Source organism: Haplochromis burtoni, unplaced genomic scaffold (assembly GCF_018398535.1).
Source record: "Haplochromis burtoni strain Fernald_Lab_line unplaced genomic scaffold, NCSU_Asbu1 Contig_116, whole genome shotgun sequence".
NCBI classification, from domain to species: domain Eukaryota; kingdom Metazoa; phylum Chordata; class Actinopteri; order Cichliformes; family Cichlidae; genus Haplochromis; species Haplochromis burtoni.
In genome coordinates this window covers 1,557,141-1,572,113 of record NW_024582477.1, presented here as the reverse complement: position 1 = coordinate 1,572,113, position 14,973 = coordinate 1,557,141, and the positions used below count along the sequence as shown (strand labels likewise).

The 14,973-nt window shown below is 43.3% G+C and overlaps 1 protein-coding gene across 2 annotated transcripts in view; it reads right to left on the bottom strand.

Moving 5' to 3' along the window:
- cdk6 (cyclin-dependent kinase 6) overlaps positions 1–14,973 on the bottom strand; it is a 39,524-nt gene that overhangs the window by 3,097 nt on the left and 21,454 nt on the right. For both annotated transcript variants that reach the window (XM_042223651.1, XM_005928562.3), the window contains 4 exons: positions 8,446–8,555; positions 1,172–1,222; positions 716–851; positions 8–188 (listed from right to left, as the gene is read on the bottom strand). In XM_042223651.1, the coding sequence (XP_042079585.1) occupies positions 36–188; positions 716–851; positions 1,172–1,222; positions 8,446–8,555 (450 nt within the window). In that variant the 3' untranslated portion in view covers positions 8–35. The remainder of the gene's footprint in view (positions 1–7; positions 189–715; positions 852–1,171; positions 1,223–8,445; positions 8,556–14,973) is intronic.

The window sequence follows — 14,973 nt, the reverse complement described above, 5'->3', positions numbered from 1 at the left end:
GGGGGGGGCGGTTAAAGGGGAAAAAAAGAGGACTTTCAGGCACTCCTCTCCTCCATTGTGGACTTGTTGCTGGGGATGGGCTGGGCTGCGTACACACTTCTGCTGTGGCTGTCCACGCTTTGAAAGTAGGGGTGACTTAACGCAGTGAAGGCCGATATTCTCCTGGACGGGTTGAAGGTGAAGAATTGCTGCGGGGAGGGAGAGGAAAAGAAGATAATGAGAGACCACCAAGTATAGATGCTTGTTTACATTTCTAGGTTGAATAAAATATTGCGTGCAGCTCGGTTCCCACGCCGTTTTAAAATCTAAATCGATGCTCCAAAATGCAATAATCCTGATGAATGATCGATTATATTTGTGCTTTTATAAACAAGCCGAACTACAAGTTGGGTATAAATCTGCTCGATGGTGAAGTAAGCGCTTTGCTTCATGCATTTATTTTCCACACATAAGGATTTCAGGCTCCATGTTCAGAAAAAACAAGGAGTTAGAAGATATAAAATGTATAAAAATAAAAAAAAAACACCAATAAAATGGTACAAGGTCGTCAAGGTTACTGACAGAAGTTGTTTTGTTAGCTTAGCTCCTCGTAGCGCTTTGGCACATAAATAAATGTGCACGATGCCATAAAGGTGACAGTGATGAGCAAGTGACAGCTTTAAAAACATTTTCCATGCAATCTTTTGGGGACACACATGAGAGTTACACTACAAACCATTAACAAGGCCCGTCCCTGCTCGTCCATGTCTGGAACTAGGTCTTCTATTGGTTTCGGGGGCCGGGGTGTGAAGGCACTCTGTGGCAGGGCTACTTCCTGGGGCCAGTCTTCTGCCGAGGGTACCCCAACAACACTGTGGAATCATACAGATCATCAGTGTCTTCATCATCGGCAATGGGAAGCATTCACCACTTAATTCCAGTTCAGAGCATTTTTAAGGATTATCCATGAGTGTTGGTAAAGACTGGGGGGGCACGAATACATGCACCCCAGAAAAGCAGTGTGGGTTCATCTGATGGGTTTTTCATTAATTAGAAAAACAGTAGATGAGTGCATGTTCTGCCCTTAATGTTTAGGCAAAGGTTTGACTGAATCTTCCAAAATTCCACTGAGTTGAAAGAAAATATAACCGAGCCTGAGGAGAAATGGAAAACAAGAGTAGTCATTACTTACTCAAAAATCTTTCCAAGCTGATCAACATCCGAGTTTCCTCTAAACAGCGGCCTAGAAAACAGAAATTATAAAAAAGGTTAGTTTAGTTTCTACATATTTTGTTGCAAAAACAAAACAAAACCCAGAAATGCAGAAAAAGTAAAATGTAAAGATTCGGTTCTCTCTTTTGTAACCTGCTTTAGATAGGAGTCATTTTCCCATGGTACGCTGTAAGACCAACAGCCCTAACATATAAGCTTTTGGCTCGAGGAATGTGGGACTCCGATGTGAACGTTTTGAAGTAGCCACACGCTCGCAGCTCCATCCCAGGGAACAGGGATTGTGGAGCAGTGTTGGTGGTGCTGCTGAGGATGGGGAGGGAAGGAAACGGGGGATGAAAGGAGGGAGGAGAGCGGCAGCAGGGCTGCTGGTGGTTCCTGTGGCTTTGGGCAGTCTTCGGGTGCCCGTGCTTGGCATGGGATCAGCTCAGATTCCAGTAGTCATCATCAGCACAAGCCTGGCAGTCGCCACACGGGACAGAAAAAGCCTTTTTATCCCGTGTGTGTGTGTGTGTGTGTGTGTGAGAGAGAGTGCGAATGTCTGCTTTTGCTCTTGCTGACTGAATGCGTGGAGGAAATTGGGAGGAAAAGGCGTTTGAAAGAAAAGTTGGATTATCCTAACAGAGAAAGAGGTATAGGAGCTGGAGCTTCCTGTCAAAGTTCCTCTGAGGGGAAATAAGGAGGTCCTGTTGTCACAAGAGGGGACTTGTTTAACATTGCACACACCACCACTTTTAGGCTAAACGAGATTAATATTTCTAAGTGTTCCTCACAAAACGAACACACAAGGCTCAGAAGGGGAAACAGCTCTCTCTCTGTTTCTTTTTTAAAAATACATTCCACTTCTTTACTGTGTTTGCTCACCAGCAGATGTCAATGTAGTGCCAGGGTGGTATCATATAGATGCGCCTTTATGCATGCCTGTCTGCATTTTGTATCCAGGCCTTAGTACACCTCAAGTGCACCCCACTTAACTGAACTCAACAGAGACTGGTTTAGCCACCATGTGCTCCTTGTGCTTTCCCACTTGCAGGAAGCTTTGCATAGCTTACACCCACACTTTCCTACAGTGGAGACACTGGGGATATTAGTCACACAAAAGGTGTTTGGCACATTTTTACTGTGACAGCAGACTCCCTGTCACAGGCTTAAGCTTGGAAGTGGAATTAAGATCTTAGTTTCTTTCCAGTGTTCAGAAATGGTGTCCTTGAGTAACGGATGTCTCAAAAATGATTGCATATGCAGGTCTTTTAGGGCAAGGCACCGCACTGAGAACTTTGAAAGGCATGTAAGATCAGACCAAACCAGTTTCTGACTGTTGCAAACGAAAAAAAAGAGAAAAAAAAAAATCACCTACAGCAAAGTTATCATGCCAAAACAAGTAGGGCTGATAATTCCGAGAGGTCCATTTTTAAACCTGGAGTGGTTTGTTGGTTTGTTGAAGGGGGATAACTGGATTCACACAGAGCTGGCCACTGGCATGCACACACAGTCAGCAGCTGAGTGCGAGTGCTCGCGCTCTGGCATCGTTTCCCACCCTGAGATTTGCACGTACAAATCCCAATGCCCATGCACAACGCCACACAAGTGGCTGCAGTGAAAAGGCCGAGACCGAGTCGGGACAAGCAGCTGAGTCACGCATCCTTTAGTGCCAGCACGGCGTGGTCCCACATTCCTTTGAGAGAACCTCTGGAATGCGCGTGTGAATTCGCATGTTTACACGTGAGCGTCTCGAACTATCTAAGTGGGAGCTGGAAAGAAATGAGGTGTGTGTGTGTTGGACTGCGGACTTTTCACGCAGGGTATCCCGCGCTGTATGCAAGGGTGTGCTTTTGAGAATTTATCAATCGAGTTCCAAACTGTGAGAAAGTCAACACGGATGTGGGGCCTCTCCCGGGCCATTAACGAACCGCGTTCAACCTTTTTGGTTAGGGGAATGTCAACAAGCACAAGCTCTCTCCAAAATTCATTCGAACTGTGACTCACCCAACACCATCCCAGCCATGCAGATGCAGACTTGTATAATATTTGCTCAAATTCCTTTGAGAGCAACTATTCTCACTACAGTACATAGTCATTAAAAACACTTTTAATGACCATGTACTCTAATAGCATGTTTGGTGGTGAAAGTGAAGAAGAATGTGCTTATGAGTCATGAAACCTTTGAAGTCTCATGACTCAAAGAAAGACTTCACATGTTTCTGGCCCGAGACGTGACATGGTGTGCCAAAAATGGGGGTCATGGCTGCTCGTGGGGGGTTTTAGGCTTACTTTCAAAATTACATCTAACCTATGAACTGACTGTTTCTTCTTCACTCAGCCTTTTTCACTCTGTGCTTATAAACTACTCTGCATTTAAATCATTAGTTATGAATCTCTGGTGTTCTTCCACAGGGCATCTTAGCCAGTCGAGTCAGATGGCTGGCCCTCTCTGAGACAGTTTGTGTTGGAGGTTTCTTCCTGTTAAAAGGGAGTTTTTCCTTGCCACTTTCTCTAGGTGCTTGCTCATAGAGGTTGATTGTTGGAGTTTTCCTCTGATATTGCAAAGTGAAGATGCTACAATAATGCAAAGTCCAACCCGACATCTTGCAAACCAAACAAAATCGAAGTAAGCGACAGAAAACAGGACCAATTATTTTTCCTTTGTTTTCTATCATATATGTACAGACGGTTTAGTCCTGCAGTGTAGATGCTCACAGTGGTGAGTATAAACCAAAAGATCAGGGTTAACAGCTCAAAATGCTTCAGCTAATCTTTTTTACTACTCTTGATTCTATGATGTCAGAGCTCTTTATGTCGTCACAACTCTGGTTCTGAGCAGTCGCTTTACCTGACCAACTATCTGTTTCCGAGGGGCACCCAATCAGAAGAAAGCTTACTTAAAGGCTGATGGACGAATGAAGGGGGCTCCAACAAGTTCTAGTATAAGACAAATTTGACTTTCAATCATGCAAAGATTTTCTCTAGTGGAGCAAGGAATAAAAATGTGAAGCTAGCAATGAGCATAACAGATCTCCTTTAAAAGTGGTAAACAATTATTCTGAAAAACAGCTTAATTGTGAGCATAGAGGTCTGCTTTTGTGCCCGTGAGCTGTCAGCATTTCTAATCTCAATTTCAATATAACTGCAAAACTAACAAACACTGCTTTCTCTCAATATCTTGCTTTCTTTCTCTTCTCCCAGGTGCCCTTTAATCTCTGACAGGTGGCCTTTTAAAAGCCATCTTAATCACCCGCTGAGACTGAGCAGAGAAGTGCGTGTTCGTGCGCGTGTTTGTGGCCATCAAAGAGCTTTGCCTTACCTTCTACCTTAAAGCAAAGTTGGGCAGATGCCAGATTTTGAAAATGAACTACACAAACAAACACACTTCAAAGTTTATTGTGTCAGGGTGCGAGGAGATGTACTGCATTCAACTGCTCACTCTGATCAGGGCTGCAGACAGAACCAGTCTGTGCTTTTAAATGAGCACCATATAACACAAGGACAGACCTTTTGTACACAGATTAAGCACACATTGTTTCTACTATTTGACTTAAAAGTGTTTGATTACAGATCAAGATCAGTTTTTTCACGACTGTAAAAGACGCATTGATGGGAAATAAACTTTGCTTTGTTCTCTTCATTTAAAGCCTGACCTTCAATACAAAATTCCAGCTTGACCTTGCCACAAGTATGGAAAGTACCATACATCACTGACATTGAATGAAGTAGTTACGAGCATGACTGTGAATACATTACCTCCAAATCTTATTCGAAATTCACCCATAAACTGCTGAAAATATTTGAAATGCGGTGCACAGACACAATTTCTGAACGCCAATGACGAGGATAACGTTTTATACCTGGCGGCACAAACTGAAAACCTGTAAATGCTTCACCTGCTTTGCATGATTCGGAGTATGAAATAATCCTGCTTATTTTTGGACTGTGGCCCCCTTTAATTCATCACCGGTCTCCGTTCCCCCACCCTTCAAGGCCGACTATGAGAAACTTTTGACAGCAGAGGGGGACTTCTGTGACCACAGCTGTGTCATTCAGATGACCATACAAGGGATCTCTGCTCTCACCGAAACCTCTGCATACGCTGACCTCATGAAACTTTGGCCATGTTTCACGATTACACATCATTATGAAAGTGCACGTATGGCGTGTGTATGCGCTTTGTTTTTTGATAAATATATGAACAACAGGAAAATAAGGAAATTTGAAAAAAGTTTGAAAGATGTCAAATGACGTGGGAACGTAAGTTCGAAGAGAAGCTATACTGTGAAGTGGTCTCGATTTAAATGTTGCAAACTAAGAGAATGAAACCTAAATCCTAATTAGAAAACTAAGTATCAAAGCAGTCTCTCACAGTCCCAAAAGACCCATCTTTTTGTCCTATGCGTGAAAACTTGTAAAGCATCATTAAAATACGGTCACCTGCCAAGATTTAAATAGCCGGCAAAACTTGATCAAACAACTCTTAGATCAAGTTTCATCACGGCACCATTTGTCAACAAGATACTCCGAAAGTGCCTCTGCGTGTTTTTGTGCAGCACGACTAGATGTTAGCCTTGGGTAACCTTTTGATAGAGGAACCTATACATTCCCATCAGGTCCCAAGTACAGAGCGTGGGTTGCTGTGTGCGGCCTTGCATGCTGGGGTAAGGAGTCGTTTGGGGAAGGAAGCAGGGCTGCTTCTCTTGGCACTTAGCCCTACCTCAGAAAGACTGTTATTATCTACTGTAGAACACACCACTTCAGCCTGGCGCGGCCTCTCTACTCTCAATTAAAGCATACATTTTATACATACTATAGCACCTTAAAAACATTAAATCAACGTCGTCTTAATTTGACGAGGATAAAACTGCATCTTTTTGCCCCCGTCTTTTCTTTCTTTCAAAAGACCAAAAACAGGCAGTTGTAACTCTTTTTTTTTTTTTGGGTGAAAACTGTCCGTTATTAGCTTGGCTCGCCAGCATGAAGTTCGTTAGACCACAAACTGACAAATACCTACACCAAGTAGAAGTAGAAGTAGAATCTAGACTTGCATGCTGCAACCACAGCAGACAGCAGTGTTACTGTAATGGCTTGATAAGCCAACCGAAATGTGATTCCTCGCTGCTCATAACGCATCTGACAGGTGTCATTTGAGGAAAAGATGACTACAGTAAGAAACTCCCAAATAACCGATTGTGACGAGTGATTTCAGTTCGTGTTTTTCAAGTAAAATTAGAGCAATGATACAAAGGACGCCCGTGGCCCTCTTCGTCGAGCTGCTCCTTTGTGAGCGATCGTAAATACAACAGTCAAAGAAAACTTAAAGCTTTTTCATCTGTTTACATGGGAACATTTTTATGAGTATTGACACAAGGGGTAAAAATCAAACTTGGGTCACAGATAATAACTGGATTTTTGAATTTATTTTTTTTAAACTGTAAATGTGGTCAACCCACCAGTAAAGAAGACGTTTTGATGTCTTATACTGCCCCAAAAATGTGTCTATTATATTATTTAATTCTTACTATTACTGCAACTTGTATGATAAAATGAACAGTCAGATAATTTATGAGGGGGGCTACAGAGACTTTTTTTTTTTTTGCCTCCGTGACTCAGTTATCAGATTTTATTGTAAACAAGTATGAAGGAGTATTTAATATTAATGACACAATGACTTGGTTCCAGTGCCCCATATCACTTCTCATGTCTGTAACCTCCCCAAGTGATTCGGTTAAAGTGCTGTGCTCACTGAGGAATGTCATCATTACTCAATCATTACTTAACAACACAGTAAAGGGACTTTGGTGGGTATTTTCCCTTCCACACTGCTTTGGCGTAACCCAAATAAGAGAAATTACAATAGCTATCAAGAGTTTGTTGGAACAGAAATAAAACTTCATTAGTCTTGGGTTGGACACCCTTTTCCCTTCAGAAATGCCTTAATTGCTTGTGGCACAGATTCAACAAGTGGCTCTAAAAATTCCTCAAAGTTTTTGCTCCACGTTGACATTACGGAGTCATTCAGTTGGTGCAGATTTGTCGGCTGCACACACACGAGGTTAATCTTCCGCTGCACCACATGCCAAAATGCTGCATTGGATTGATATCTGGTGTCTATGGAGGCCATTTGAGTACAGTGAAATCATTGTTATGACGATATGAGCTTTGTAACATAGCACTTTATCTGCCATCAGAAGATGGGTACTCTGTGGTCTGTGGTCATAATATTCAGGTAGGCTGTGGCATTTCAACCATACTTATTTGGCATTGAGCATAATTTTAAATGGCACAAAAATATCCCACACACCATCACACCATAACCAGCAGACTAAACCTTTGATACTAGGCAGGATGGATTTATGCTTTCATGTTCACCCCAAATTATGACGCTAACATCCGAATGCTGCAGCAGAAATAGAGACTCATCAGATCGAGCAACATTTTTCCAATTATCTGTGGTTTAAACTTGGTGAACTTGTGTAAACTATAGCCTCAGTTTCCTTTTTTTGGCTGAATAGGTGGTCTTCTGTTATTAAAGCTCATCTGCTTTCAGATTGGACATGTTGATCTGGTCGTCTTGACCGTGTCAACACGTCTAAAAGCACCGATTCGCTGCTATGTGATCGGCTAATTCGTATAAACAAGAAATTAAGCAGGTATACCCAATATAGTGGCTAGAAGTCTCTATACCATGCAACATCACATCTTGGCAACAGGAAAGCGGGTCATCTATAAGGTCTACATGGCCTTAAGCACAGCCCCGAATCCCAAATTGTCTCTTATATAACCGTTAGCCTAAGTGTGTATATCACAGATAAAGACTTACAGTGCATTGAATAAGGTGTTGCACAGATGTGTGTGCAAATAGGTGATGTGGTTAGTAAGACCCAGCAAAGTGCTATTAAAAAAAGATACCAGTGAAAACAATCAAGACAACATGACGCTCACAAAGAGTCTGAATTTGAAGACCAAAGTCTAACATGTGTTTAGACTTTACCGCCAAGGTGCGTCAACACTAAACCTCTGAATGAAATGTGATCATGTGACTCGGGAAGCATTTGTGAAAACTTCGACAGAATCCTTCCACATTATGTTTATTGTATGGTACACTGCTCAACAGTAAAAGTACCAGAATCAACATTAGTGGAAGAAACAAAGGAATATGAGAAATGCTTAGAGACTTTAACTGAAGTTCAAAGTCAGTCCAGATTTAAACAAGTATAAAGCCCAGATAGCTTTGCCCATAGGCCTCACCTTCTCCTGAACATCTCAGCGAAGATGCAGCCGACACTCCACAGGTCCACCGGTGTAGCGTAGCTTGACTGGAGCAGCACTTCTGGGGCTCTGTACCACAGCGTCACCACCTGTAACACAGCAGAAAACCCGTCAGGTTTTACTGCACAAAATACACACAAAGACACACAAGTCACTAATGCACAGGGTTAATGCTTCTCTGCCCCCATCTTGAGCTTACGTAAGACATGAAATCATATCTGGCAGGACAGGCCTCCCTGTTCCCATTCTGGTGTACCCACTTCACACAATCTTTCCACATCAATCCACCGGGGAAACTCAGAACTGTACTTTTATTTACAATTGCAGCGTGAACGTCAGTACAGAGGAGCACCTATTACAAAGACGCACAATACATGTCTCAAACCTGGCAGACAACATGTGCATGGGAAATGAAAAGGGGGTGATTAACTGATATCAACCGCCCCGCTCTACCCCTCCTTCCTGTCAAAATAGAGAGAGAGAGGAAAAAAAGAACACTTCCTGTCTTTTATCAGACTACCCTACATCCACCTGAAGCATCAACAGCAGCCATTTTGTGCTACTTCAAACTAAGCATGTTTTCCAAATTTGTCCCTGTAACTCTCCCTGGGACCTCGCAGTTTGTGTGTGTGGAGCCATGAGCCTGCAGGAAAGCAGCAGCATTGTTAACAGCTACAGTAGGGAAAGCCTCCAGACAAAACTCAGTGACCCCTAGTAAGAGAGTGGACGGGTTCCAGGTGCTTTCCTAAACTCCAGATTTTTCCTACAGCTTTTGGCTGCAGTTCCCCCTCCAGGCACTGCAGGCTGCTTATCTGGATCTTCAAGTCAGGGACGAATGTATGTAAGCAAAGAGGATGCACTGTCACGTAGATATATTTATAGACTTGGCTGGCTCTGCACAAGTATGAAGGAACAATCATTGGATTCTCCCCCTTTTCTTATAAGATCTTATTCAGTCTTAAAATATGCTTGAATAGGTAATTTGAGAGGAATGATCTTCAAAAGAAGTACGCAGTTAAATATAAACTATTAGTGAATGAACTGGGTCATTGTTTATGTGACCGGCACAAGTTGCTTGTGTGTTTCTGACTTGCAGGATTGTGGTGAAAGGAAACTCATGTTGGGTCTGATGCTCCACACTTTGCTTTCAGTATTTTTCAAAAACCTCTGAAACTGCTCTAAAACTTTCAGACACTCACAGCAACCAGGTGACACTTTCACAGACTCTGATTTGGATGATGAGGGTTTATTACTGGAAAGCTAATGAAATCCTCATAAGTCCCAGGTGGGCTTTCAGTTGATTGCCAACTAGCCTAAATTACATCCAAAAACTCCACAAAACATGCTACAAGCAATCAGACAGTATTAGTTTAAAGTACTGCAGTGACTAAAGGGTTTATGGTTGCTGGGCTGGTGTCTATTTGCATAGATCTTCACCTGCACAGAAAAGAAGGATTGTGGAAATGTAATCAAAGCACGTTCAAGATTAAAAATGCATGCATTATAAGCAGCAACAGTGGCTGCAGAGGACAGTTTTCATTGTTTTCAAGCACTCGGTTTCACTTCAATATTTAAACTTCTTTCTCTGTTATGTCTTCTCCACAGCAGGGAGGGCCGGGGGTGGTAGCTAAAGGGACCAACAATAGCACAAACACAAACAAACACAGGTAGCCCAGATTACAGTTTGCTCTACATATGTGACAATGCCATCGGGTGCACATACACAACTACGAAGATAAGGGTGTGCAAAGGTCTGCAGAACACATGTGTAGGGGTTTCCTTGTGCAGTGCTGCGTCAGGAGTCGCAGGTAGTGTACAACTGGATTTAAATACATTACTGGCAGCCTAAATAAATATTCTAGGCCAATCAATTACCAGGTCATCCGGCCATGGAATAGGAATTCCACGGAAATCACTTTATATATGACAGTGGCACGAGAAGTTGTCCTGGATATGTGAGGTGAACTGAGCAAGTGAGCAAATCTCCAAGCCGACAAGTGAGATTGATAAGAGGAATAAAAACCTGAGCCGCATTTTTTCTAAAGTGAATGAGACTATTAATAGAGCCGGGGGCCGCATTTTGCAGATGTGTGATACTTTCTCATCTCTACTTCCTGCTTCAGTGGAAATAGGGCGGAAGTTGAGGCTAGTTGGCTGAGATCCGTCGGGCGAGTCACGTGACCAGAAATGAGACACGCATCTGCCAAGTGAGCACACTAAGTGTTAGGGTCATTGACGAATTTTAGAACAGTGAAACCTCAAAGAAAATCATGAATGGAAGTCGCACAGCTTCCCATAGAGCCGGGCTACATACTTTCATTTTAATCAAGGACAGGACTCAACACAGCATTGCTACATTTTTGTTGGAATTTTTTTATTTTTTAAAAGAGATTTTAAGTTTGCAGCAAAGTACTGAGCTCAATCTTCAGTTACAGCATATCTGCATCTGGCGCCTATGGAGATATTGCCATGAGACGTTTAAATGCAGGTCGCCATTTTTAAACATGGATAGATGCTTAACCGACAAATGGCCCGCTCCACGTCTTCCTCTTACGCTTGCAGTTGCAGGCTCAAATGCATATGACCTCAGTCTATTGCATGGATTTGTCACCCTGCAAAGTCAAAAGTCAGGACTCCAATATACACGTATGCACGCACGCACACATGCACACAAACTCACACTCTCACAAAGCCTTCTAGGAAGAACCACAGACCTAGAGCTCGGGGTATATCCGCCTCAGTGAAATGCAGTTATTCGAAAACCCAGCCACAACTGCAGATTAAGGCATATACATAACACATGCATGCACTTGCAGACACACCGGAAGATAGCTGTATTAAGCTTTATTTCAAATATGAAATTACACCCCAGCCACTTGCAAAATACTAAACCATTTTTGTAGCCGTGTATTTATGGCCTTGCATGCCTGCACTGAAGGATAAGCCAGCATTTATTCTAGATTTGTGTTTTTTGTCAATGGTCATCATAAAGGAAACTAAAACCAAAAGCAGATGATTTTTCAGTACTTTCCAATTTCCCTTACTCCATCTTTGACACTTAAATTTATTCCTGCTCAAGACATAAACAAGTCACATATTTAAAAACATATTTATAGATCATTTTCATCCATATTCTTTGCACTAGATAGTGTTTAGAGCACCAGCTCCCTTTTCTCCATACATCCTCCCTCATCTCTATAAAAAAAGCCCATTTCTCTGTTTCTGTAAGTCTATAAAACACATGTGTCTAAAATGCAGTACAGCCCAGACTTAAGTTGGAGAACCTACTGTGTGCATGAGTGGGTTTAGATCACACACAGTTTGACACTATGCATGGAATGCTCAAGCCTGTTGCATCCAACCCCTTGAAAGAAATAAAAAACAACAACTCATCCCTACAATGCTTTGAGTCGAGGCCTAAACACACAACTAAATAACTGTTTTCACAGAGATGATTATAACAACATGTGTCTGCTACAAAATGAAAAAAGGACATTCCACACTTGTAATGTTCCCTTTTGCCCCCCCCCCCGCAATCTTCTTCCGACCACGTTTGCATTCCTCCTTCCTTAGTCTCGCTTTCTCACCCTTCTTATTCTCTGTTCTGCTTCACAAATACCCTCATTATACACTCCTGCTCTCCTTTTTCTGCACGGGCTACATGAACACACACAAACTCATGCACGCAGTATAACGAAAAGTCAAAAAAATGGGTCGGTCGTTTTGCATTTTCAATCTGCCTGCGTCCATCTGAAACCCTTCTTCGCCTATGGCACGGAAACAGAAAACCCAGGAGGTGGTCAGATAAAGCCAAATGAGAAAAAAGACAGAGCAAGCTAAGAGCAACACAGCGAGAGAGAGAGATGTAGTGAGTGCACGAGGCTGACTCCAGATTAAAGGACAACATTCTCGGAATTCCTTTCTGCTGAGACCATCGTCCTCAGCCCTGCCTGCTGCTCTTTCCTCCCGGCTCCTCATCAGGGAGGAAATGGCTTCTCCTACCCCCGAGGACCTCCAGACCTCCTAGGTCAGACCTCCAAGCCCGTCCGCCTTGCAACATCCGTTCCAGTGCTGCCAGTGCATGCTGCATGTACGGGGGGGGCTTGTATGACAATAAGGTGCATGCACGTGAGCAAGGGTGGGGTTGGGAGTAGGGGCATTTGGTTTGAGCTATGTGTGAGTATTTGCATGCGACTTAGAGAGCACCTGCTTTAGCTTGGATGAGTATGCTTCAGTGCCAAGAACCTTCTTGTGCTAGAGTGTGTAACTGCAAATGCATGCAAGTCATCTGCAGCATGTGTTTGATGTTTAAGGGATAAGTCAGTTTATTACAGCCTGGGCTTTATTTTTCCCAGATTAGTGCATCTTTGTTGTCAGTGATTAGTCCGTGTGTTTACCAGTTAACTGAAGCAACATTTCGAAATGGCAACTTTCCATCGAATCAGAAATATATAACATCTGAGTAACAATTATGAACAATGAACTCTGGGACAGGCCATCACCCCCCACGCCATCACGGTGCCGAAAATTCAATCCGAAATTTATCAAGGTAGCTTTCAAAATAAGGTCAAAGTGACTTTTTGGTAAACAACAGCAACTCTTATCTGAAGTAAATCTACTGCAGAATGGCTTGAAATTGGGTGCGGGGCAATCTCAATCTTAATCCAAAAAGAGATGCGGTGATTTCCCCTAATGGAAGCTGCTCATACCACACGTCACAATATCGCTGAGCTGAAGGATGTCTTTAAAAGTATGTTCCAAAAGTCTGCCAGAATATTGTGCAGGGTCTGCACTTTTGTTAAACACGTGTGAAACCTACGCTCGCCTCTTTGCCAATGTCGTTAGAATCACAAATATTGGCTGCGGTTGCACAAAGTAACAAAATAAGCAATAAACACTATAGCTCGGCTAGAAAAACAGGACCTACACTGTAATAACCAGAGTCAGTCATTCTTTTAGGTGAGCAGAACGTTTTTTTGAACTATTGGAGACCATATGCTTCATTCCTCATCCCATTCTTCTTCAAATCTCCAGACGTCTTCCTGTCAGTCACCGTGACCTGATGTCATAAGGGGCTGCAGCGCCAGAGGCGAGGAGGCTGATGGCGCTTGGCTCGGGGCCCATGTTTACATTCCCTGTCACTGAGGAAGCCTAGGATGAAAGAGCACCACTGCACAGTGATACACGCCCTCCACACACACACACACACACACACACACACACACACACACACACACACACACACACACACACACACACTCAAAAAGAGCAGAATTGTCGAAAGTCGATATTTTCAGTTGCTGAATCAACCGGAATAGAGAGGAGTGCACTTAGGCTTGAGCACATTCCTGAAAACAATCCACAACAAGTTGAAGTCTTCCTAAGAGAACCTCAGAGGAAAACGTATAAAGACTTAAAGACTCCGGTGTATGTGGGCTGGGCAACATTTGGGTGAAGCAGAGCGGATGTCATAATAATAAGCATTAAACAGCATTGTGTCTCCAGAGAAACGTCAGCAGTCAGCCATCTTGTAAACACAATTATTTAATTCCTCCTTCACTTTTCCTCTCGCTCCCTTTTTTTTGTTCTGCAAAAAAAGAAGAAAAAAAAAATTTCACAGCCTCCGATAATCGCTCTGCCCAAACCAGGAAAGAAAATAAAGGAGAAGATTTAAAAGAAAAATGAGGTGGGGGGGAGAAAAGGTTCATGGAGACAGAGACGCCTGTGGGATGGACTGAGAGAGCGCGAGAGAACTACAGGGGCACAAAAAAGAAAAGTGCAAGAGCAGCACACAAACTGTATACAGTAAAACGAGGGGCAGTGAGACTGCTGCCAAAGTATGCACAGCGTACAGGAATGCAGCACGGGGCCCTCGGCACACAAAACAAAGACAGCACAGTCAGTGGCTCTCTCTCCCCAGTGCTACCACATCCGCACATCATTAACTGGAAAATTCCTGATATATGCTGTAATCCCCCCCCCCTCCTATTCCTCTTGCTGCTGCTGGTACAGACTAGGCTTTAAAATCCAGGTGACTGGTGCATGTGCACATGTGATTCACACGCACCAGTCAGTAGCCTCCTTTTCCGCACCTGCTGGGTTGCCAAGACATCGGCAACAATTAATAATACAGCAATGTGCAGAAGTACGAAAGTGTGTGCGTTTGCATGTGTGTGTGTGTGGTGTGTGTGTGCTGGCGGGGGGGGGGGGGGGGGGGGATGGGATCTCTAATCATATATGTATGTGTGTGTCAGTGTGTGTGTGAAACCCTGCGAGTGTTTGCTTATGTCAAACTGAGGCCAACCCCTTTGCTCCAGCCGGCTGCAGTCAAAGCATAGAGGATGACTTTTCCTTTTTTCCCATGTGGAGCCGTTTGAGGAGATATCTAAACATTCCCACATTCAGTGCTGCACGTGCTCTCCTGCGTGCACTGCGAGGACTTTTTCCCCTCCCTCCCTCGCCCAGCCTGCTTGCCTCCGTCTCTCTCTCTCTCTCATTTCTTGCCTG